The sequence below is a fragment of the Cydia pomonella genome, chromosome 6 (assembly GCF_033807575.1).
Source record: "Cydia pomonella isolate Wapato2018A chromosome 6, ilCydPomo1, whole genome shotgun sequence".
Classification (NCBI taxonomy): domain Eukaryota; kingdom Metazoa; phylum Arthropoda; class Insecta; order Lepidoptera; family Tortricidae; genus Cydia; species Cydia pomonella.
This window is the reverse complement of record NC_084708.1, coordinates 22,993,282-23,016,859: the sequence shown is the minus strand read 5'-3', so window position 1 is coordinate 23,016,859 and position 23,578 is coordinate 22,993,282. Positions and strand designations below refer to the sequence as shown.

The 23,578-nt window shown below is 37.1% G+C and overlaps 1 protein-coding gene and 1 long non-coding RNA gene across 2 annotated transcripts in view; one reads left to right on the top strand and one right to left on the bottom strand.

Moving 5' to 3' along the window:
• Positions 1-9,638, bottom strand: part of LOC133519327 (uncharacterized) — a 55,977-nt gene extending 46,339 nt beyond the window's left edge. The window contains exon 1 of the long non-coding RNA XR_009799616.1: positions 8,760-9,638. This is a non-coding gene — a long non-coding RNA (uncharacterized LOC133519327). The remainder of the gene's footprint in view (positions 1-8,759) is intronic.
• Positions 9,639-10,056: 418 nt separating this feature from the next.
• Positions 10,057-22,355, top strand: LOC133519316 (protein FAM8A1). The gene is made up of 4 exons (XM_061853354.1): positions 10,057-10,600; positions 13,914-14,052; positions 16,270-16,396; positions 17,353-22,355. Exons 1-4 carry the CDS (start codon positions 10,228-10,230, stop codon positions 17,674-17,676), a joined length of 963 nt encoding a protein of 320 aa, XP_061709338.1. The 5' UTR covers positions 10,057-10,227; the 3' UTR covers positions 17,677-22,355.
• Positions 22,356-23,578: the final 1,223 nt, after the last annotated feature.

Genomic DNA, 23,578 nt, shown 5'->3' with positions numbered 1-23,578 from the left:
TGTTAATAACACAAAAATAACTCTGAAATAATGAGTACTGGAGGAGCGATGTCGAAGCAGGAACGCAGCGTAGCGAGTGAGAGGGACAGCGCGAACTTGTTTTTTAAATACTATAATCTCTAAAATGTGTGACTTGGACTGCACGATAACGTGTACTGCTGCTAGTAAATTATATTTGTTGTCTTGGATTTGGATACTCGTATAATTGTAATCAAACTTCACAGGTAAGTTCGTTTGATTATTAATTATACGACATACGTGTGGTGTGAACTATTAAGAACGTCTTGTAAGTTTTTTATGCCATGGAGCAATATACAAGAATGAAAAATAAAATAGAGTCGCTTCGTATTGAATATATATAAGGTCCGTTTTGTTTATCCTTGGGTGAAACTTCCATTCCAGCGAAACGAATATCGTAAATACTATGTCCGTTATTGTAATAACGTGTTGCGGGTTTTTCTTCTATGTTCACTAGTTTTTAGGGTTCTGAGGGAAATAAAGCATATATAATAGGCATTTCTGTGCGTAATTAAAAAAAAACTTATAATATAGTGAAAATTAACAGCAGAGAGAAATGTAATACATATGCTACTGCGCTTTTTTAATATTGTCGTTTTTTTTTTCATTGGATAATAATGTTTAATTCATACATATGTGTGAATTACACCCATCAACTCGTTTTCCCGTTGTGACTAATATTAGTTACAGTTAAAACGCAACAACTCGTCTTTGTGGATTGCGTGCTATAGGAGGTAGGCATGTGACGACCTTTTCCTCACCTCACGCATGCTGGAAAGCGGAACTATCCGTATTTGGATATATGTATCTACGTAATACGTATGTCCAAATTTTTAGAGCAATATGCATTATAAAAGCAGTTACAAGTGTATATGCGGACCTAGGCGCATCGGCGGCCTATATGGTACAATCGAATTTCTATTTCTGCAGAATCGTAGTCACTAATTTTAACCCTTTAAACGCAACGCGTACGCGTGGCGTGTCATCGTGAGCCTTGTTTGATATTAGACAGTAGCCGCGCGCGAAGGATGACGTCTTTGGCGGTTAAAGTCTCGTTTTGGCCACTTGTTCCGATATGTAATCACAATCAAAGAGTCGCCTAGAATACTTACCGTAAACGTAGTGATTATCGCGTGCCTTCTACGTGCCTCAACCGTCATTGATTTTGTTTCGTGAGCCTAATAGCAACGACAGTTTAAATAACTAAACTTCGTTAAAAAAGTTGCCGTTAAGACCATGCAGTCCATTTCGTAATTCTACAGAACCCAACATGATTCCAACTCGTTCTTGACCGTTTCCGATTCTCCGTATCAAATCAATGACTAGCCTAGATACCGTAAACGGCTTGGTCATTATCGCGCGCCATCTATGTATGACTCAAGATTGTCTTGTGAAATCAAGAACTGACCATCGAAGGATCTTACGAGTTGGTAATAAGGTGTACAATGTGTTATTTAAAATTGTGTGCGGCAAATGATTCAGGTTTATATAGACGTTAGCATTGATTGGATATCCTTCTGAGAACATTACTAGTGAGTACAGGTAAAAGCATCTTGCTCAGGGACAAACCGACTTGACTGAGAGCATCTTTCGCTATTTGTCTTATCGCTCGAATATTGGTGTTCCCGGTAGGGCATTGAGTCGCCAAATAACACATGGTACCGAACGTAGCGCCAACTACCGGGAGTTGCGGGTCGTTATCGAAGCGCATCCGAGTTATCAACATAATTACGATAGTATTTTAATTCATAAATTAGGTTAGCGCATTAAAAAATAAGTTTAACTTCGCCTCCAGGTCGTCCAAAAGGGTAATTGCCATAGCAGCATATTGCATTGCATAGGATTGGCGAGAAATTAAAGCGCCATCCTTCGCCAGCGGAACTAGCACGTTCTGGTCTCTTGCCAAAGCTATCCAGGGGAATCACTGCATGCTGTCTTTTTCGTCTCTGCATATGGGAAATGAGACATTGGCCCACAACACAAAAGACAAAGCGGCGGATATCCGGTTCAACCAAAGCTCAGTGCGTAAAGCACTTCTTTACTTCGACACTCATAAGTCGAGTGAGCCCAATAAAATCCCTGCGTTTGTCCTGAAGATTTGCGCTCCGGAGTCGGCGCCGGTCTTAAAGCGTCTTTTTCTTACTCTTCTTGAGTTTGTGTGGTGTCACCTCGTTTTGAGAGCACTCCCCTGACTGCCACAGCCAGTATTGGAATCCTTGGCATCGACATTTCGAGTGAAGTTCAGTTTCGCGGCTATTTAGAGGGTAAGGTGCAATTAGCCTCAAAAAAGCTCGGTGTGCTCAACAGATCTAGACAGTATTTCACACGGGCCCACCAGCTTCATAAAGCGCTGGTTCAGTTTCCTTATAATCCAACACGTAGTTTTAAAATGAGAACGAAACGTCGTTTGTATGGGAAGATGAAATTCGGCCGAGCTTGCCTCTGAACTTTAACGGCTAGAAATAAGGCCACGACCAATAAAAATGTAACCGAAATTTAATATTAAAATACACAAAGGAAGCCGTTTAGCTTTTTCTTATAATAGTTTACCTAGTTGAAGTTAATAACAAAGGTTGGGCACTTCCCTTGAAAGAGCGCTCGGCGTATAAAATGGGTCGAAGGATGATAGTGTACCACGTGAACCGCGTCAGCAGGTCAGCACAGTAGGCAGCTCCCACGCTCGGGCTGATGTCGGAGCTGTAGTTAACCCGGACGAACAAGACAGGTTATGTGATATGCGTGTGCGCCTTATTTCGTCCATATACGCAATAATAAAATGCTTTCCGAAATGAAAAACTACGGACGAAGTGAAAGACCAAACTAAAGTATATCTTTGAAGGAAATGAAAACAAATAAAATAATAAAGATCAAACAGACTTACCCGCGACAAAAAGCGGTTTTACCAAATTTATCGAGCGACGTAAAAACTTTCGTTATCCAACAACAACAACGTTACTCGAACACCGATGGGCAAAATTAATTTTAATCGGTGAAAAACCTCGAAATCAAACAAAATATTTTCTTCTTGGCACATCGTTCGTAGTTTTCATTTTCTTTGGCAGTCGTCAAACCCAACCAACGACATTAATCTTGCAAAAAAAAGGTTTCTATTGGAGCGTAATGCTGCAGTACAATAGGTACTGATTGTTGGCTTTGCTATCTGGGAACTTTTGAGGTATTTCTCCAAGATATTAATTGTATTTATATCCCCTTAAATGCACAATGCACTTTTTCAACACCATTCCTAGTTATAGAAAAGAGAATCTTAGCGCTCACAACTTCTTTAAAGATATACTTAACGAGCCAAGTTCACAAAATTAACTGCTCACTGCACCAAATAAAGAATCCTAGAAACTCTACCTAAAGCAATAAACTAGTTGGCAGTTAATCCTATTCTATTTGCGTGCCGGAATCTGCGATCTGTATCTTTTCCAGATAGATCGTAAAGAACGCAGTTACTCACTTGTGGATTTATTATCAATTTATCACGTTCTAAGGATTATTTTATAGCACGGAGGTGGCAAATTGAAAAACTTTATGTGTCTATGGCATAGATGCCGAACAAATGAACAGGCCGAGGCCGACAAAGGCCAAAAAGCAGACCTGGACTCATTTTATGGCCAATCGGATGCAATTTTTTGGCGGCAGACTGTATAAGAACTATCAAGGGGCTGGTGGTTGCAACGGCACTACTTAACAGCCAGGCAAAATTGGATCAGAAGTGTAATAGTTATACAAACGACACTTTTCTGGGGAGCTTGCATTTATTAAAAGTAGGCTCTGTCATTATATAACCTACCTTTAATATAATATACTTAGAATGTTTTATTAGTTCTTAGTAGTAAAACATGCCGCCTAAAACCGGGCACGAATTATGCAACTTCTAGCATTAGTGGGGTTGGAGAGACTCCGCGCTATGTGACTGCGGTATCAAGGACCAGACCATGGAGCACATCATCCGGCGGTACCCACTTCGCGCATTCTTGGGAGCGCAGAAGATCTAATAGACTTGACGCCCGATGCTGTGCAGTGGTTGCAAAACTTGGATGTTGCCTTATGAATGAATATATCGTTTTATATTTTGACTATATCGCCATACGATTAAGCAAATAACTAAAACATGCCAAGGGCACAGAACTAAAAAGGCCAGTTTTAAAGGATTGGGTCTTATATCTCGCACTACACTACGCACGAACGGGCTGCCGCACCACTGACTAAAAAACAGTTTGCCCAACTTGCCTACTACCTAATCATCCTGATTTGATACCCATTTTTAAGGCTGTCATTTTAGAACTGAAATGCACAAAGCTTAAAAGAATTAAGATAAGGGAAACTATCTTTGAAATAGCGGTCACATTTTATCATAAATGGGTAAATCTAAAAAGTTATAAATGAAACCGTAGCAATACAATACCATATTGCTACGGTCCATCCAACTGTCTATGTATTTCTAACTAGGCATTCAGCGTAAGTAATCTAACTTTTGATTGTATTTGTGATAGGTACCTGTATGTTCTCTGTAGTTTCTATAACGAGTTCAAAGTTTGACACTATTCATAGGATTGACAGGTAAAGGTAAAAGCGATTCTGGCGCCATCTGACCATCTGAAAAATACTTCGACTGGTTAGCTCCATTTCTAAAGTGAAAAATATTTTTAAAATTGCCTAGTATAAGCTAAAAATGCCAGTTTGAATCCGGCCTTAGCCACGGGAGGGTTTATAGAACTAGTAACCTGGAAGAAGAAAATACAACTAAAGACGACCCAGGCCACGACAGACGCTTCTGGCGACGCCGTATAAGGAACCCCGGGCTATAACCACGAAAACCGAAGTACGTAAATTGCGGGCATTTTTCTCTGTCACTAATCACGTCTTAGTAGAAAGTAGAAAAATACCCTTATTCTACCCACACAGTTATGTGGGTTGTACTCGTAATCCTATTCACATAAAAGAATTTGTCTTCTTATAGACAGGATTTAGATTTAAAGGACACAATATAAAGGAGATATTTCGTAAAGTAATGACAAAAGATGAAAGTAAGAAAGGAAGTTTTCATGGTTTAATTATAGTTTCAATTTATTAATTTAATATTTCTTTATAATGTATTGTAATATTTAATTTATGAGAAGAGAACATAGCAGTACAGTACAACATAGCAGTAGCAGTTACAGTTATAATAGCATAGTTATAATACAGTAATATTTTTTTCTTCTGTACTTAGTATTTTATAATATATGTCATGCAAGAATAAATATATTGACATTGCTAACATATACAACCCCAACATGGCCCGTTAAAACAGACAATGGCAGTTGGTGGATTCGGAAGAATGTTGAAATCGAAGAACTCATAGCCGAACCGAATATAATAAGTAGATGAGACTGAAGCACATTTGTCTCCATTGGCTGGGCCACCTCGAAAGAATCGGTAAAGATTGTGCTGTAAGGAGGACATAATATATGTCGGACATGTCAGATGTATTGTGAAACTCTGGATGTCACTTGATTTTATTATGTTCCTGTTATTTGTTGTCTTCTATTAATTAATTTGTATAGTGCCTTAGTTTTCACTGCCATGCTGTACAAATTTTGTACTCTAAAGAATTTTAGTATTTTATGGTTTTATTTTTTTATCATAGTTTTTTTTTGTGTAATTTGACATTTAGAGACAGTATACATCTCTAATAAAGTATTTATTATTTCATAGATTCGATATTTGTAATTGTTTTTTTTTTTTTAAATTTATTGTTTGTAAAATGGACATGTAAAAGTGCCCCTGTGGCCTATTTGCTGAATAAATGTTTGATATTTGATATTTGATATTTGATATTTGTATGTACAATAAATAAATAAATATTTGGGTCGGCCAACTGGACGGCATCCTGTAGGTCATGATAAGTATCAGTGGGTGGATAGAGTGGAAGTAGATCTCCGAGTCAGTAAAAACTGGCGTGAATCCGCGCAGGACTGGGTAAAATGGCGTGCTCTTGTGCCAAGACTCATTAGCCGGGTCCACACAGAGCGAGTATAGCTGAGGCGACGCCATAGAATAAGAGGAGGTAAATGGATGCAAACAGTAAAAGAAAGAAATAAATGGAAAGAAATGGAGGAGGCCTACGTCAAAGGACGAGTTGAAGTCAAAGATGTGAAACCAAATTAATGTAATTATTATAACTGAAAACTTGAATAATAAAGGCTATTTACATTACCTACTAATAAAGTCAGAGTATAGGCTAAGTTGGCAGCGGTTTTGATTGGCCAAATGATGAGTCATAAATACGTAATTAGCCGGGTCCACATTGAGCGCGAATGTACCAGATTTGAACATATACTGAGGCGGTGCGCTCGCCGAGGCACGTCTACATTGGCCATATTGGGTTATTAAAAATCCCAGTAGTTACCACTGGTAACAACTTGGTATTAACTAGTGGGAATGACCCGCCATATTGTGCGTGAGGAAATTGCCTCGCGCGTATGCTCGCTGTGTTGACTCGCCTATTTTGGGTCATCGCACCAAACTAGTAAATAAGTGGTTAAAGACTAGTAAATAAGTAACATATATATTATAAATTTGGTACATGTTTATAGGCCATTATATTCAACACTTTATATGGCAGATTTAGTTTCTATATGGCAAAAATTACCACACTTTAACATCACTTTTTGTATGATTTTCTTATGCATCATTTTTAGGATTCAAAGAGGCGATAAGGCTTGATCATGTATTTTTTTAACTTGTCCAATAAAGGGTTAAAGTTATACTCTAGCGAACAATGTAAGGAAAGTTTAGGGCACTTTTATTCTTGTATTGAGATTGAAAGAGCTTGTGATTCTAAGTAGCAAAAAAGTTAAATAAGGACTATTTTCATGCAATAAAATGAACGTTATTGCTCTTTATCAACGCAATCTCTGATAATAACCATGTTTAAACACAAACAAGGCTGTACTGATAATTATGAAAATATGTGAGAGCCAACTGATAAAGTGTTGGCCTTCATATTTTAATGCACATACCAGTACCCGTTCAAACATATTTTCTATTTAACATCTTGTCTGTGTATAAAAAGGACACCAACTGAATATAAAGTGAGCTTATGAGAGTTATGCATGTTTTTAAGTATATTTCTTTCAGTCCTATTCTTCTTCTCACGAATTTTGACCACCACACACAAGAAAGTTTATAGTAACATATAAATAAATTGAAATATAGACCTTACATTTGTGAGAAAGGTTAAATTGATTTTTCTGCCCTCCGGGCGGGAGCAAGGCGTCAACTTTGCTCCCGCTGCGCTAAACGAAGTTGCCGCTTTCCGCCTCCGTCAAGCAGAAAAATAGTATGCACACCACTGCAGGCAACATAGGACATTCCATTCCGCGTGTTTGCCACCCTCGCCTTCGGCTTGGGTACAAATTTTACACGCGGCACGCAATTTCCTACTTTTCCTCCCTTGGGACACAAATAACTGTTTTTATTGGCATAGCAACAGGCAACAGACATAAAAAAAACAGTAATTTATATGGCATTATTCATAAAAGTTTATCTGATCTAGTAAATCGTTGATAATTGTTTGTATCTGTTATTTTCGCATTCTTGTTTATTCGAAAGAGACAAAAATTAACAGAGGTCTGTAAGAGGTTTATTATTATGATTTTTTATTATTATAGCCTTTTTATTTTAGCATCCAAATGCTGTTTATTTGCTTTACTTGTATCTTCTGTTTGTTGTTAAATGTTTTGGGTGCCCGCTTGCCAGTCAGAGTAGGCCTCCTCCAGTCTTCTCCATTCGTTCCTGTCTCTGGCTGTAAGAGGTTACTTAGTTTTATTTATAAGAGGATTAGTATTTATTTATTTTATTTTATTTTTTATAAATATCCATCATCAGCCTTCTGCTTTCAATCCTGTTACCCCCTGGGGTGTAGGGCTTGAATCTTTTTCTTCCACTGACTCCGGTCCTGGGCAGCTTGGGTAACCTCCTCCCACCCCATACCCAATACATCCAACTCTCAGCTCTTATCTTATCCGTAATCAGTACACCTTCTAAAACAAAGTCCCACACCGCATCTGTCTGTGTGCATATATGTTCGCAATAAACCCAAAAACTACTGAACGGATATTCACCTTCCAATAGAGTGATTTTTGAGGAAGGTTTGGGTGTATAATTTGTTAAGGCTATGTGTAACCCGTGCGAAGCTGGGGCAGGTCTTTCACCATAAAAACTTCTAAAAAACTTAGCATTACAAAGAGTAAGTTTTAATCAATTACACTTTAAAGCCCTAGCTTATTTAAAGCATGAATCAACTATTCCTTACCATCATATTTTGTGGTCAAATTTTATCCTAAAATGGTTAAAGATAACTTTAATAATTTTCGTCATTAACAAAGTTATTCATGAAATATGGTAATTATTTCATATTATATAGTTACATTCATTACATAACCTTGTTTACATAATAGCGTTATCAACAGCAAATACACCTTACGTATTTTAATGCCCCATTGACCAAGTAATTAATAGAAGCAAAATATAGTAGTTATTCACGTATTTTATAATCAGTAATTAATCTAGTAACTAACAGTGCCAGTGCCAAATACGACATAAACACGAGTACTATTTGATAGTAAAGCCAATCACACGAGTGTTTACAAAAAAACATAGTAAAATGAGATACAATGCAAATTCCGTTCGCAACGTATTCGATAGCGCCCAATTTTGCTCCACAAAAGTTAAAATCGACTACTTACTTCGAGTATATTACGCGTGCTTCCTTTATTTATTAAAAGTCCACCATTAAACGCAATGCATTGACCATTGAGCAAAAAACTCAGCAGTTCACCGAATGATCAAGTCACAGCTGTCTCACACAGTTAACAGGTTTCAGATAAAGCTACACAACACTAGTTCATAACGGACACACGCTCCAACAAAAGAAAATGGTAACAATTAATCACAATGAGGGAGAATTCATTCCGCCAGCACAAAATCACTCAAATTCCACCCAAGTCCACACTACACCTCACCACCATTACTGCGCATCCGGCAATCGTGGTTTTTGTTAAAGTGACATTAGCAGTGTTGCTACAGTAACTAAGGCGATTCCCGTTTTAATACAAATAATACTGTAGACTGAAAAAGAAGAATTTTAAATCCCATGGATAACATGGATTGTATCAAACAAGCGTGTTTGATAGCACAGACTGTAGAAGTGTTATTTTAAACGCCATAATTTCATAGACATTTGATGTTTATGATAACACGCTCTGAGCTATCAAATTCGCTGCAGAGTTAGCTTGTTCTAATTTTACGGACCTTGCAACAGATGCAACAAAGGGCATGCAATTTTAGAATTATCTCAACTTGCATGTCTGTTAAGTACAGCGCTTCAAGAGTTGTAAAATTATAGGTAGTTTATAAGAGGCTTGAAACCAATGTTGGAGTGATCGTGTTTGCGAGCGAACTTAAAGCACATTGCTTAAATCAGGATCCTTTTAACTTGATCCAACGCTGCTCTCCCCGCCAAACTCAAGATAACTCAATACTCAATAAAATACAAAAATTATCAATGACTCATAAAAACATAAATATGTGGAAATACAGATGACTTGCCACACTAAAAAGTTAGTTTTAAAAATCCTAAGCTATGGAACTTTCATATACAGCCAGTTATATTGGGTACTTTTAAAAATTCCTTATATAAAATGAAATATTAATAATATACCTAAATTAGAAGTTTAAATAATTAATTTTAAAATTTGTAAACTATAACGAGATTGTGACTATTGATTGGGAAAGAAAAATTATATTTCAAAATGAAAATTATTTCAAAGTTGTATTTTTCTTAAGTGTATTTTGATATTAATTCTCCAAATTGTACTTCGCTTTGTAAATAAAATTAAGAGATGTATCAGCGAAACAAAAATTGTTAAACAGTTCGATTTTTAGATTTTGTAAAACTATTAAATAATGAACAGAACTTTTTAAATTATTGTGATTGATTGTGAATTTAAATCTATTTGGTTCATTTAAATCCAAATCGGACAATTCATTAACTTTTCATTACTAGAAAAATACTCTTCGTAGAAATTGTCACTGTCACCAACATGTCACCTTTCTTGGACCGAACTGCCGTCCAAATCCATCAATAAACAAAACTGACGTGTACCTTCAAAACAATATTAAAGTAAAATCATTGAAGTTCATGATCTTGTGAAAATGGCAGAGACTCAAAGACTGCCCGACGACCGCGTACCAGGGGACGCCAATCCGATGGGGAATGGAGATGCGCCACAGCGCCCACAGCCACCGCTCTCGGAGGGTGCAACTCCTCCACCGCTTTCTGAGCGGGAGGCTTACTTCGTAGCCCTGCGAGTGTGGATTCAGCAAGCTCGAATGTATCAGAACCTTTCATCGTGCTTTCCCTACTACATGATGGGTTTTCGAGGCCTTAATCCTGCTCAGACGAACGTGCCACTTCTTAATAATAATTATCAATTTCAAGGGCAACAGTTTCCTTTTCAAATGCCTAATCTGCCGCGGAATGCTCCACCCAACCAGCCACAGCAGGAGACGCTTACGCCAGCAGAAGGTATGTAGTGTTTCTTAGTCAGCAGTACCAAAGCACCAAGATTGTTATGACAAATAGACAATAACATATGTCATAACAAACTGTCTCAAGTAGCAATAATGAACAACAATAAAATGTAAGTAACCTTAGTGCAATTAAATCACCTCACCTGATTTTAAACTCATTTATTTCCTTGCATGCCGCTACAACCTACCCTCCATCTTAACTTGATCTACCCACATATAAATTCCCATTTTTCTACATGTGTAACGACCAATGAGCGGAATTCTTCATAGCAAAAATCAAACTGTCAGAGGGATTGAGCTAACTGTTTTATCGACTTATCGATGTTACGGAATAATATTGCATTAGGTATCCATAATCAACTTAAAAGATTATTCTGTAACATTTGACCTCTGATAAGCAACTTGCATCTCCATATTAAAGTAAATCATGTCAGCGTCACATATGTCATTTATGTCACTTGAGTTTTCATGAGTGATTTCCGTGCCGTGTTACTAAAATGGTTAATCCTAAAAGAAAAACAAAAAAAAATGGATACAAAAATATTCTTCTCTTAGTTTCAAAGAAGATTCTTCCACAATATATTGCTCTAAATGTGACGTTCATTTACATCAGCTAAAGAAACATTGTGTTGAAAGTCACTTAGTGAGTAAAACTCATTCGTTACAATGCTCAAAAAGTACGAGTTCAGACACATTCTATATAGATTTAATAATATTTTTAATTTCGTGCAATATTCCATGGAAAAATATTAACAATCCACAGTTTAGAATATTTTTCCAAAAATATATTTGTTGTTCCTGTACATCAAAATCACTTCCGGATGAATCATTGCTGAGAAAAGTATACTTAGATATAGTTTAGTAACAAACAATAAACCATCCAAACCATCCATAGTTAACCATCCAAACCATCCATAGTTAACCATCCAAACATTTAAAGGGCCACATGTAGTGTAAAACGTTGTACGATACATGTGCGAATAGGTAATTCGCAACTCGTGTCGATTTAAAATACTCCCTTCGGTCGTGTTTTAATTTATCGCCACTCGTTTTGGATTTCCTATTTTTCGCACTTGTATCGTAATGTAATTCTGTTTTATTCTTTACTATTATACTAAAATACAGTGGCGGTCAGCTAATTAGGGACACCGTTACTTTGTTTATATGTATATCCAAAAGCCTGATTTCATTACTGTAACTTTGTTTCGTTAAGTGACAAATATTTATCGATAAGTCGATAAAACAGTTAGGTTAATCCCTCTGACAGTTTGATTTTTGCTATGAAGAATTCCGCTCATTGGTAACGACTAACAAAAAAATGGATTTGAAAAAGTCTGAAAACATTTTTTTTTTCATTTAATTTTTCATTATCATAAATACTAATATATGTCATGTTTGAAAGTCATTAAAGATTTCAAAATGTTGAAAACTGTGTATTATGCAAATAAAATATGATAACTGTTGCATTATTTGTTTACCAAAATTTCAAACCTGATGACAATAATTTGCAACAAGTATCTTTATGAATTTTAGGCATCTTTATTGAATTGTATATCAGATGGTGTTTTTTTTAAACTCCATTAACTTCGGGATATGGCTAAGTACATGTAGGGAAACTGAATGGCATAGTCAATTTATAATTTTTTCTTATTTTTCATAGCGTTGTTGTAATACGGACATTATATTTTTTATGCAAAGTACCTGCTTACACTATCGCATTGGGAAACTATAAAGATAGCTGTAAGAAAAAAATAAAAAAAATGTATACATATCTAAATCCACCAAATAATTGAAAACTATGACATATCAATGAGATTTGGCATATTGGTCATCGGGAATAGTACTTCCTTGCGTTTAGTTGTAAATGTATTAACTCATACTAAACACTAATCAGTAAGTAAACAGGCCCTAAGGCAAGTGTAGCTCATAGGGGCTTTATAAGGTAAAAATAAATCATTTATTATCTCCAAAATGGAGTTAATTAGAATACCAGTCTCTTTGAGACAGTCAATTAATTTAAGCTCAGGAATGCACCCTTGAAATTAAAGTATATTCAGGTGCATCCACACAGGAGTTAACTTTTAACAAGCAACTGTGGACTAACACTGTGCAACAGTAAATAACCAGGTAAATAACCTGGTTAACTTATAAAGGATAAGGCATGAGGGTGTGTGTAAGCAAAATTGAACCCTATTACTTTGTAATAAAGTTCAAATAGGAAATATATTTCCTCTGCCCTATAAAGGCTTAATGTTAGTCTTTGTTGCTCCACAAAAGTTTACTGTGACTAATGAAAAAAAATGAAGTTTTAGATAATATTATAACCGGATTACCCTCTCTTCTTCCTCCCCGCGTTGTCCCGGCATTTTGCCACGGCTCATGGGAGACTGGGGTCCGCTTGATTACTAATCCCAAGATTTGGCGTAGGCACTAGTTTTTACGAAAGCGACTGCCATCTGACCTTCCAGGTTGGGAGGTTAAACTAGGCCTTGTTGGGATTAATCCGGTTTGTTTCTACACGATGTTTTCCTTCGCCGAAAAGCGACTTGTAAATATATCAAATGATATTTCGTACATAAGTTCCGAAAAACTCATTGGTACGAGCCAGGGTGTGAACCCGCGACCTACGGATTGCAAGTCACACGCTCTTACCGTTAGGCCACCAGCGTTTTTTTTATAACCGGATTAACCAGAAATCTACTTTCAACTCCTTCTGCTTGTAATGTTAGTTGTAAATTATTGACCAATACACTTTTCGTCTGTCGCGACACCCGTGTCATCTAGTGTCAAGTAGCGGTACTGATAAATCCACTACTTACTCTCTCTACTCTACTAAGTATCTCCTTGTAATTACCATGTATGTTGTAGAAATGAATAAAGTGTTTATCTATCTACTTGACTAGATGTCGACTATGAAAATAAGCAGCGTTTTAGTTACGCGCTGGTCAAGGGGATTGGCAGTCCAGTGTTATTAGTCTATGCCTACGAAGCTGATGGTCCCGGGTTCAAATCCTGGTAAGGGCATTTATTCATGTGATGAGCATGGATATTTGTTCCTGAGTCATGGGTGTTTTCTATGTATTTAAGTTTTTTTTTTTTTTAATATAAATATTTATATATTATATATATCGTTTTCTACATACCCTCAACACAAGCTTATTGAGCTTACTGTGGGACTTAGTCAATTTGTGTAATAATGTCCTATAATATTTATTTATTATTTATTTATGCTGCGGTATAGATATTGTGCGTCGGTACGATATATGAGTAGTGTCTCTCCAACCAATGCCATTTAACCTCTGTTGCAGTGATCGCCCGTCATGGAGGCTACGAGTATGTGATCCCGCCGCTTTACAAGAGGCTTGCGGCCGAGTTCATTGACTTCATGCTGCTGTTCATACTCAAACTCATCGTCACCTTCATAGCTGTAGATATGTTCGAATTGATGTAAGTATGATAAATTAATTAATGTAAAAAACTATTGTTAAGGGGTCATCCATTAATTACATCACACGAATTTCTAGGTTTTTTGACCCAAAACTAGTTCTTAAAACTAGTTCTACAGAATACATAACTACTATGTATTTAATATGTCAATGTCATCATAAAAATAACTAAAACATAACAAACATTAATACATAAGGTTGAACAGCTAGAAACAACAGCGCCATATGCCTCTCCGGGACACTGCACGCAAAACTATTACAGCTTTTGAGACATACTTGGCCATGATTCTTGGCCTCGGAGGGCGAATCCGACCCGCACTTGTCCGGTTTTTTTTTATCTTTCAGACTTGCAACTGTTAGTTTGAGGATGGCAGTGTCATTTTGATACGTGGTTTTCTGTAGACGGCGGGAAGAAGTTGATAACTCGAGATTTACAATGGAAGAAATTTTAACCTTGATATATTTCAAGTTCAAATTTCTTCAATTTTATATCTCGAGTTATAGGGAGCGTGTATGAACTGTAGGAGGCAGCACAGGAGCCGTCAAATTTTTGGCGCGAGGCGTAAATGTGATGTTTTATGTTCCGATGTAGCCCACAAGATGGCAGAACCTACTATGTACAAGAAAACACGTGACGTGTAAATGTGCATGTTTATGGTTCCAATTCAGGCCACAAGATGGCAGACCCTCCAACGCGCACGGTCCCTATCAACTTCTTCCGGTCGTGTACAGATTTATTATTTGTCATTATAGGTCCTAATGAGCCCATATTCTCATTATAGTTATAATGTTTTATCATTATCACAGAATGCTGTATGATGGTACACATTTCAGCACAAATAGATATTACTATAACTAGCCAGGATTTTTTTTTTAATTTATTTAGGTATACAAGAGAGGCTTAAATATAAAGTATTTTAAACACTGTTTACAGTATGTGTTACCAACACCGTTCACCGCTTATTAATTATGTACAATTAGTTAGATTATTCGAAGCATTTTATTTTACAACTTTTACAACACTGGAGCTTAAGGCTCCGGGAGGCATTGACATTGATGAATTCATGAAGAAGATAAAATAATCTTTAACGCTTAACAGTTAACAGTGCATGCAGTGTTACGTTAATATTGAATAGTTACTATTTTTTTCGCTTCATATCAGTAGATGTTACATTTAGTTATTGTCTCTAAGTACATCTATTATAAGTTTTTTATATACACTAGTACTGCAGCCAAAAAATATCCACCTGGTTAAAATGTGTGTTGTAAGTATGAACGAGCCTGCGAAGAGGAGCGCGCTCACCTTTTTAGTTGCAGTATGTTAAATAAATAAATAAAATAATATAAAATTGGGGACACTCTTACAGAAATCGACCTAGCCCCAAACTAAGTAAAGCTTGTACTATGGGTACTAGGCGACGATATACAACACAAAAACGAATAAAAACTTAAATCAAGATATTTCTTTTTAATTCTTATTAATAGTAACTGTGGGTATAGGTACTATTCAGACTGTTGATATCTCGTCAACTTAGTTCTAAAGAATAATTTCCCGCCGCCCGATTATCATTTGGAACTAAAGCAACTTTGTTCGACGTACACAGAAGGACTTATTTGGGCTCGTGTAACTTGTGAAATGTTTTAACTAGGGCTGTCATTTTCATGTCAACTTTCAGCTGTACGGCACCATAAAACTTTGAAAGGGTGCCAGTTTTAAAATGGTTGAGAAAAAACATATGTATGGGGGGTGATTTGTCGATAAAATTCATTGTACTATACGTGGTTAACGGCTCCACTATACGTGCACAAACACATTGTATATCCCGGCTTTTGCCAGGGTCCGCTACTTGCTTTCCTCCACTTTGCGCGATCCTGGGCGTCGTCTCGTGTGAGCCCGTTTACGCTCATACACTCATAGATCGTGCCTTGACTCGTATGGTCATGTTAGTAAAGGCTAGATTTGATAAATCTGCGCGTCATCGTGGATGACACGAACTATATCTGAGGGCCTACCGCGAACCGCGTTCGACGTGTCGCCTCCCTGTCACGCTTACGTACGAAATTACAAGTGCGACCGAGAGGCAACACGTCAAACCTGGTTCACGGTAGGCCCTCTGGTTTCACGACATCGAGCCATCGCTTTTTTTATGTGGGTCGCGGGTCGGGGGCCGTTAAGGGCTCAGACTCTGTTGATATATTGTCACTGTATTTCTTTCAGAGATTTGGATAAATTCGACATCATAAAATTCACGGAACACTATGACGACTATAAGTATGCGATGGAACTTACGTCAGAAATACTTTTCCTAGAAGTCATATACAGGGTGCTTGTCTGCATATTTGAGGTTAGTACTTATTGATCAGAGGCAATAATCAAAGAGTAAGGTCAATATGGAGAGGATCGGAATATATTTTTTTTATTGGTAATACTGTAAAGAGCAAGAACTCTTGTAGGTGCATACATACTTCGCTCTAGTATATGTGCAAGTGCGTGAGTTAGAAGCCAGGGATCGGAAACCGATATTTTTTGTATGGGAACGAAAACGGTATTTTTTCGTTCTTTGTTAATTACTTCATTTCTAATTAGGCAATCTAATAATACGAAGTCGTTATATGAGTTCTACATTTAGAGTATAAAATAAACCGAAATATATGGTTATGTCGATGTTTTTGCAAAAAACCGGTTCCGATCCCTGTTAGAAGCAATGAAAGAGCTTGTAGACCGTCTTATCTGATAGACGGTCTTTGCCTCATTGACCTTAGTTGAAATTCCGTTTAAAGATTTATTTCTCAAAAGAATAACAATTATTCACTTATATGAGAACCCATTTTACAGGCTCCAAACAATCTGACTAGTTTCAACTATGTATTCCACATTATTTCATCAGGTAATTGTGTTACAACCATTGACATATATCTAAGGACGGGCCTTACGGGATACGGGCGCTTAGAATGGAGCTAGTTCAGTGGTGTCACTCACAAATTCGAGGCAATCCTGCAGTCAAACGGAACTAGTTGCGACCAAAAACGCGCGTGATGCGAACTCATCAACTAATCGTGTTGTAGCGTTAGACTGCACTATTGGCTCGAATTCGTGTGCGTGATACTAGCCCTATTCTTATTGCCCGTAGGGCCCGTCCTTAGATATATATAAGCGATATTACAATGTAAAAAAAGACAAGTTGATTCACATAAAGATTTCATGCTTAACTGTCGTCACAAAATTGACAATGATTAACTTTTAAAATTAGGTACAGTATTTTCTGAAAACACCCCTAAATGGTATATTTTGATCTTCCAGGCATTCTGTCTCTGCGGCAGCGTCGGCCGCACCGGCGGGGCCACGCCCGGCAAGGCCCTCCTCGGCCTCCGCGTCGTGTCGGCCTCCGCCGTCATCCCCGTCGAGGGCCGCCCGAGGGAGACCGTCCTCCTCTACCCGGGCCGGCCTCTCTCCTTCCTTCTCGCACTCGTGAGATCTCTGATGAAGAACTTTTTGATCTCTCTCCTTTTCCCGCTCTGTGTAGTTTTGTTTGTGTTTAGACATAATCGTACGGGTTACGATTTGTTGTGTGGAGTGATTGTGGTTGAGGAGAACATGTATCCTAGGAGGCGACATGCGCCGTAAAGGATTATTTTATTGGCAGTGAGTATTAAAACGATTAAGAGCCATCACACACGTCACATCCCCAAGAATAAAATCAGGTGACTTTGTATAACTAAAGTGGCCCATTTATATTACTCTTGAGTGTAATTAAAGGAATAAGAAAAGTTAAAAGCAACAGTGCAACAATATGGCTGCCGGTATATGTAAACGCGTTACATCTAGCTTAGCTAATGCTTTGTTTGAAGAGCTTGTCGGAAAAATATTATAATATTTTTTCAACACTTTTCAAAAGTTACAATATGAAAAATCTTCTCTTTTACCAAAGAAGAAAAATCAGTAATTTAAACTATATTGTCAAAAGAATCCCATGTGTTCATTTTGAAAGATAGCTGCCTGATCAGCTTTGAAAAAGCTAACAAAGTTCGGATATATTCTTGCGAAAGACATTTGCGAATAAAACAAACCTACAAGAAGATATATACTAATATTTCTACGCTGGATAACATAAAAACGGAAACTTTTTCGAGACCTAACATTCGCGCGCAAATAAAACACTAGTGCATTGCTATTCGCTTCTGGTCGGCGATAGGACAACTGCGTTAATCGCAATAAAAGAGCTGTGCGCGCCAAATAGGCAGAGCAAAAAAGGTCCAGGTCAAAAACCAGCTCGTAAGGGCTCTCTTAATTGGTTAAAAACTGATGAGAAAGTTGCATTTCATCCAAAATATCCAAATGTGTGTCAAAACTGTCAAAGTTCATTTGTTGTTTTACATTTAGTACATATTTTCTTCGCGTTGGCGTGGTGAAAAATTGTGTTTCACTCGGCGGCAAGATTTGTTTAATCCAACTTTGCAACTCTCCAGATTCTCTATTCGAACCACTCGCTACGCTCGTGATTCAATTTTGGAATCTTTCGCTTGCTCGAGTATCAATATTAGCATGAGCGGTTAAACAACGGCTTAGCCCCCTTTTAAAACATAACTATTGCTTGTGATTTGGTACTCGATCCTTAGCTAGGTGATTTTAAATTAACTAAAGAGCTATATTTTTGTTTAAGAACGGTTTTACCGTCTGATTAAATTGTGTATTTTTATAATTTACTACCAGCGATATATGTTTTATTATCATAAGTTATTGCTTTATTTAGGGTGTATATAGCCGGTCATACAACTTTGTGAGGTGCGAAATTCGAATTTTCTATGGAACGATAACCCTTCATGCTTTTTTTCAATTTGATGCTCTTTTCTACTGACGCCTAACGTGCATACTATGCATAAGCGCTGCAGTAGTGTTGCTACCAAAGTTGCTGCAAAATTACCCCGCATCTGATGTTATCCAATGTACCTTACTTGTTTGGGCAGTGGGCACAGAATAAAAAATAATAGTACCTACTACCGTTAAAATTTTGACGTAAAATTTTTTTTCGCGATTTCGGGATTGGTCTCGTAGTAAAAGTTGCTCAGTATGACCTATATGAATATACCCCGTAAATTTTTGCAAGGTACTAAATAAACACCCTGTATTGTTATTTTTTTTAGCAAATAAGGGCGTTTTATTTATGCTGAACTTAAAAAAACGCCTTATGGTCTATATGTAGAAAAAAATGGTGTTTTCAATAATTGGACCTTCGACTTCGATAAAGGACTCCAAAAAAACTCCCTAGCTCCATCTTTTGGATTGTTTCCACAAAAGCGGTGGACGGTTGAGTGGCAATCCTTCCTCATTCTCCTTTTTTTCTTCTGTTCTGCATGCGTGTAGGTATATGTGATGGTTGCGCTTTTATGTCCTGCTATAATGACCACGGACTTAAATTGTTGACTTTACTTTACATTGGACATTTCATGCCGTTAGTATTGAGAACCAAATTAGCATTTTAAATGTTGCATCACCATCATCATCATCATCTCAGCCATAAGACGTCCACTGCTGAACTAGGCCTCCCCCTTGGTCCTCCACATGTACCGGTTGGAAGCGACCCACATCCAGTGTCTTCCGGCGACCTTCATAAGGTCGTCTGTCCATCGTATGGGTAGTCATCCTACGCTGCGCTTGCTAGTCCGTGGTCTCCACTCGAGCACTTTTCGACCCCATCGGCCATCTTCTCTACGTGCAATGTGGCCTGCCATTGCCACTTCAGCTTGCTAATCCGGTGGGCTATGTCGGTGACTTTAGTTCGTCTACGATCTCCTCATTTCTGATTCGATCGCGTAGAGAAACTCCGAGCATAGCCCTCTCCATTGCTCGTTGAGCGACTTTGAGTTTTGAGATGAGGCCGGTAGTGAAAGACCACGTTTCGGAGGCCTAAGTCATCACATGCCGTCGTCAAATGTTGCATAATGTTGTTCAACTGGCCGGCTTCATAAGCGGCGATTTATTTACCGTGCGCGCCTGGCCAGAGACCCATAAGCTGAGTCATACGTTTTAGCTAAAAACGGTTTGTACCTCAGAGCATGGAATACATTATATTCATATATCTATGGTTGGTACGGTGGCCCGGTATTGTGTACGCTCGATGGGTCTTGGCCATGAATGGGTCCCTAGATGGATCAACAATTAAAGTCTGACCGTACGACACGATAACGATAATAGCGCAACCATAATATCCCTACTGATTTGATTAGTTGTATGATTTGTTCAATTTATGGTTCAAAATAAAAGTAGTTAGGCTAGGTTAAAAAATATTTTGATAGCGATGTTTTGGAACTCAGTGCGTAAAAGTATATTTGAAATAATAAATATGTTACCGAATTAGGTTAAGATGTGGCAAATCTACAGTTTTACTGAATGCTGTTAAATTTATTTTTCCAAAAATGTGTTTTGTCTGAAACAGGGATTATGCATTTTTTATCAATGATTTTATTATAACTCAAGGTACGGTCACGTCTGAAAACATCGATACGGAAAAAGTGCCAAAAATATGTATAGACTACGCCAATATATGGGCCATAAAGTCGTGTATACATATTTTTGGCACTTCGATCGTGTCGATGTTTTCAGACGTGACTGTATTTTATACGCATTCCAAACTTGAAGCGCTTACCTGGTGACAAATTGTACAAGTTGCCTTTAGTCGCCTTGGGCATGCGAGAAATGTGCACGTGCTAACGAGCTCGCTCCCGCTCACCGAAAGAGAAAGAGACAAGCGCATGTTTAACAACGAGTAAGACAAAGATGAATGGAATGCGAAAATTAATAAAAAATAACAGATTTCTTCGTAGGTATAGAAATATATATAGCAGTATTTTTTGTGCTCCTAACCTTGGTTATATAATATCATTGATTATTTTTATATAATTAATTCTGTAAAATTCTAAATTGTCGAAGGCACGTTTATGCTTGGAATGGCGTACAGACAGATGCTGTCTTTGTCTTTGCCAAAATAATTTAAGTACAATTCATAAAATCGCATTAAAAGAGTTTATTTTGTGATTGATTTTAATCGATTAAAAATGTTCATAGTTTAAGACTTCCAATATTAACTCTGAGATTCAAACATATGAATGTTTACAACGGGTAACTGGCGTAAAAGGTTGAATTTCGCTCGAAATCTATCGACCTGTGCTGTATAAGATCCTAGCAACCCTCGTAACTGGCTACGAGCGAAATTTGACCTAAATAACGCGATTTGCCTTAGTAAACATGTATATTTTAACACGTACAATATTATTCGATTAGACTATATTAAAAAAATAGTAAACTAAATTATTATTAAAAAATGATTAAAAATAAAAACATGCATTATTTAAAAATGATTAGCGGTATAAGTTGATTTCTGTTATTATTAGTACACAGTTTTGTACCTGTGTAACTACTTTAGCTATTAACAGAGACAAATGATAGACTGTTTAATATCCTTTTATTAGTGATCGATAGTCTTAATTCCTTATTTGTCTCTGTGCTCAATAAACAAATATTGTAGTAGGTGCCATGCTTGTGTTTTGCATTATCAAAAATCTGAAAGTATATCAATATAGGGTCGCCAAGAAAAAATTGTGACTTCTAAACAAGCCGATTTCGCACGCACACACAGTTATCGGCTTTTCGGTGTAAGTCATTCATAGCTCAGTTCAGCCTTCAAATTGAGAATATGTGTGTGTCGCGCGTATATACTGTGAGTCAATAAAATCTGCATTTTATGGACTCAAAGTTTTGAATTAGCAACCCTACCTCTGCCTACCTTTCAGTGGGGTTGGCAACTGTCAAAGGTTTGCATAGATGGCGCCATCATAGCTTGCCCCTTTCTCTAGTTTTCTTCTATGAGATTAGGCTAAAGGGCTGGTATCAAGGCCATAAATAAAAAAACAAAGAATTTGACACTATTATAGAGGTTGACAGAGCAAGTTATGCTGGCGTTATCTGTATATATAAATTACAAATCATTTGCATTAGATATGGTAGTATTTTATTTTTGCTTTTATAACAAATTAAAAATATTTAACGTTATTCTTCTATATGCCAAAGGAATTCGGTGTTTAAAATGTACACTGTATGAAAAATATAAATCTGTATTTTTACGTACTGGTCTAAAGTTGTTAAAACGGCCAAATGAAGTACTAATAACCATAAAAGATATTGTCTACTGCAGGCAGTAAATGTAAATAAATTAAGTAATAAGTTACCTATTTCAATGTGTTTTGTGATACCCGTTGGCTATATTAGTTTATTAATTTTTCAATGTTTAGTAAAATCGTTTAAAAACATTGCTCTAGTTTTATTGTTATTTCTGGTGTTGGATAATCTCGCTAACCACACTGCATAAAAAAAACTTAGATGGTTTAAACAGCAAAAAATCACCTTAGAAAATTTCAACCATAACTGAATTGACATTGGCAACGCGCTTATGGCACCCGTCAAGCTAGAAGCTACGTCCAGGCCGGGCGGCCACAAGCGGCAGGGAGTGTATTTTGTTATATTACATGGCTCACGAAACTCTTATTAAGTAAGGGCCTGAAATGGAACTTATTACGTAGAACTCGATGACGGCACTCATGAATTTCATTTACATAATTTCTCTCTACAGTGCGCACCATTTCCCGCATATTTTTTACTACTTTCGCTCATCTTTCGCTTCGTAAAAAGATAACGACTTCCATCCATAAGAAAGCTTTAACGTTTTTTTATGTATCTCTAAGGTCATATTACAAACAAAAACTGAATAAAATAATGTTATGTGGCATGTGTTTGCTTATCCGTCCCATCATACTGAGTACCGAGTAGGTACCACATAAGGAAGAGTGGTCGCGATAGTGAGTCATCAGTGTTCATTCTTTGCTTCGTAACCATTGTAATGATCAGGTTACATCATGGTATGTGGTATGGAAGGTAGAGTTAAGGAACGCAATCTCCATAGGCAGAATTTATGCAAAAGTGTCCAGTGGTCAGCTATAAATAATAGTTCCAAATCTCTCCAGAGTAGCGCTAGAGTAGCTAAGAACCTAGGCGTTATTGACGGAGTGAAGTGCGCTGTCTATGATTTGATTTTCTTTTCAAGTATTCTAGGTATTGTAGCGCCACCTATTTAAGGTTTTTTGATGACACTTTTTGGTATATGGAGATTCCATTCCTTATCTCCACCTTCCGTAGTATGTGGGCTAACTGTACCTTGAAATCTGACCTCAAAAATACTGCTTGCGTGCATGATTGTACTATATTATAATTTTCAAAAAGAATAGTGAAAAAAGTTAATACTATATCAATATCTATTTTATAAAAATGAACTTGATACTATTGTAATAAAGTGCAAATTTGGTTGCCTTCTTTACAAATTTCTAATTGGTCATTTTATTGACGTAACCCGCGTCTATGTGAACGCACTCGCGAAGTTCCGAAACGGCCGTTCAGAAACTTAAATTATATTTCAAGTATTATTAAATTACATACAAATAAGAGCCAAATTATGGAAAATGAATCATAATTATAAGTT

What these genes read in the sequence shown, in the direction of transcription:
- LOC133519316 (XM_061853354.1), top strand. Translation starts at nt 10,228, where the DNA reads ATGGCAGAGACTCAAAGACTGCCCGACGACCGCGTACCAGGGGACGCC. An exon ending in GACGCTTACGCCAGCAGAAG is followed by an intron (nt 10,601 to 13,913) that starts GTATGTAGTGTT and finishes CCTCTGTTGCAG; the next exon opens with TGATCGCCCGTCATGGAGGC. An exon ending in TGCTTGTCTGCATATTTGAG is followed by an intron (nt 16,397 to 17,352) that starts GTTAGTACTTAT and finishes TTGATCTTCCAG; the next exon opens with GCATTCTGTCTCTGCGGCAG.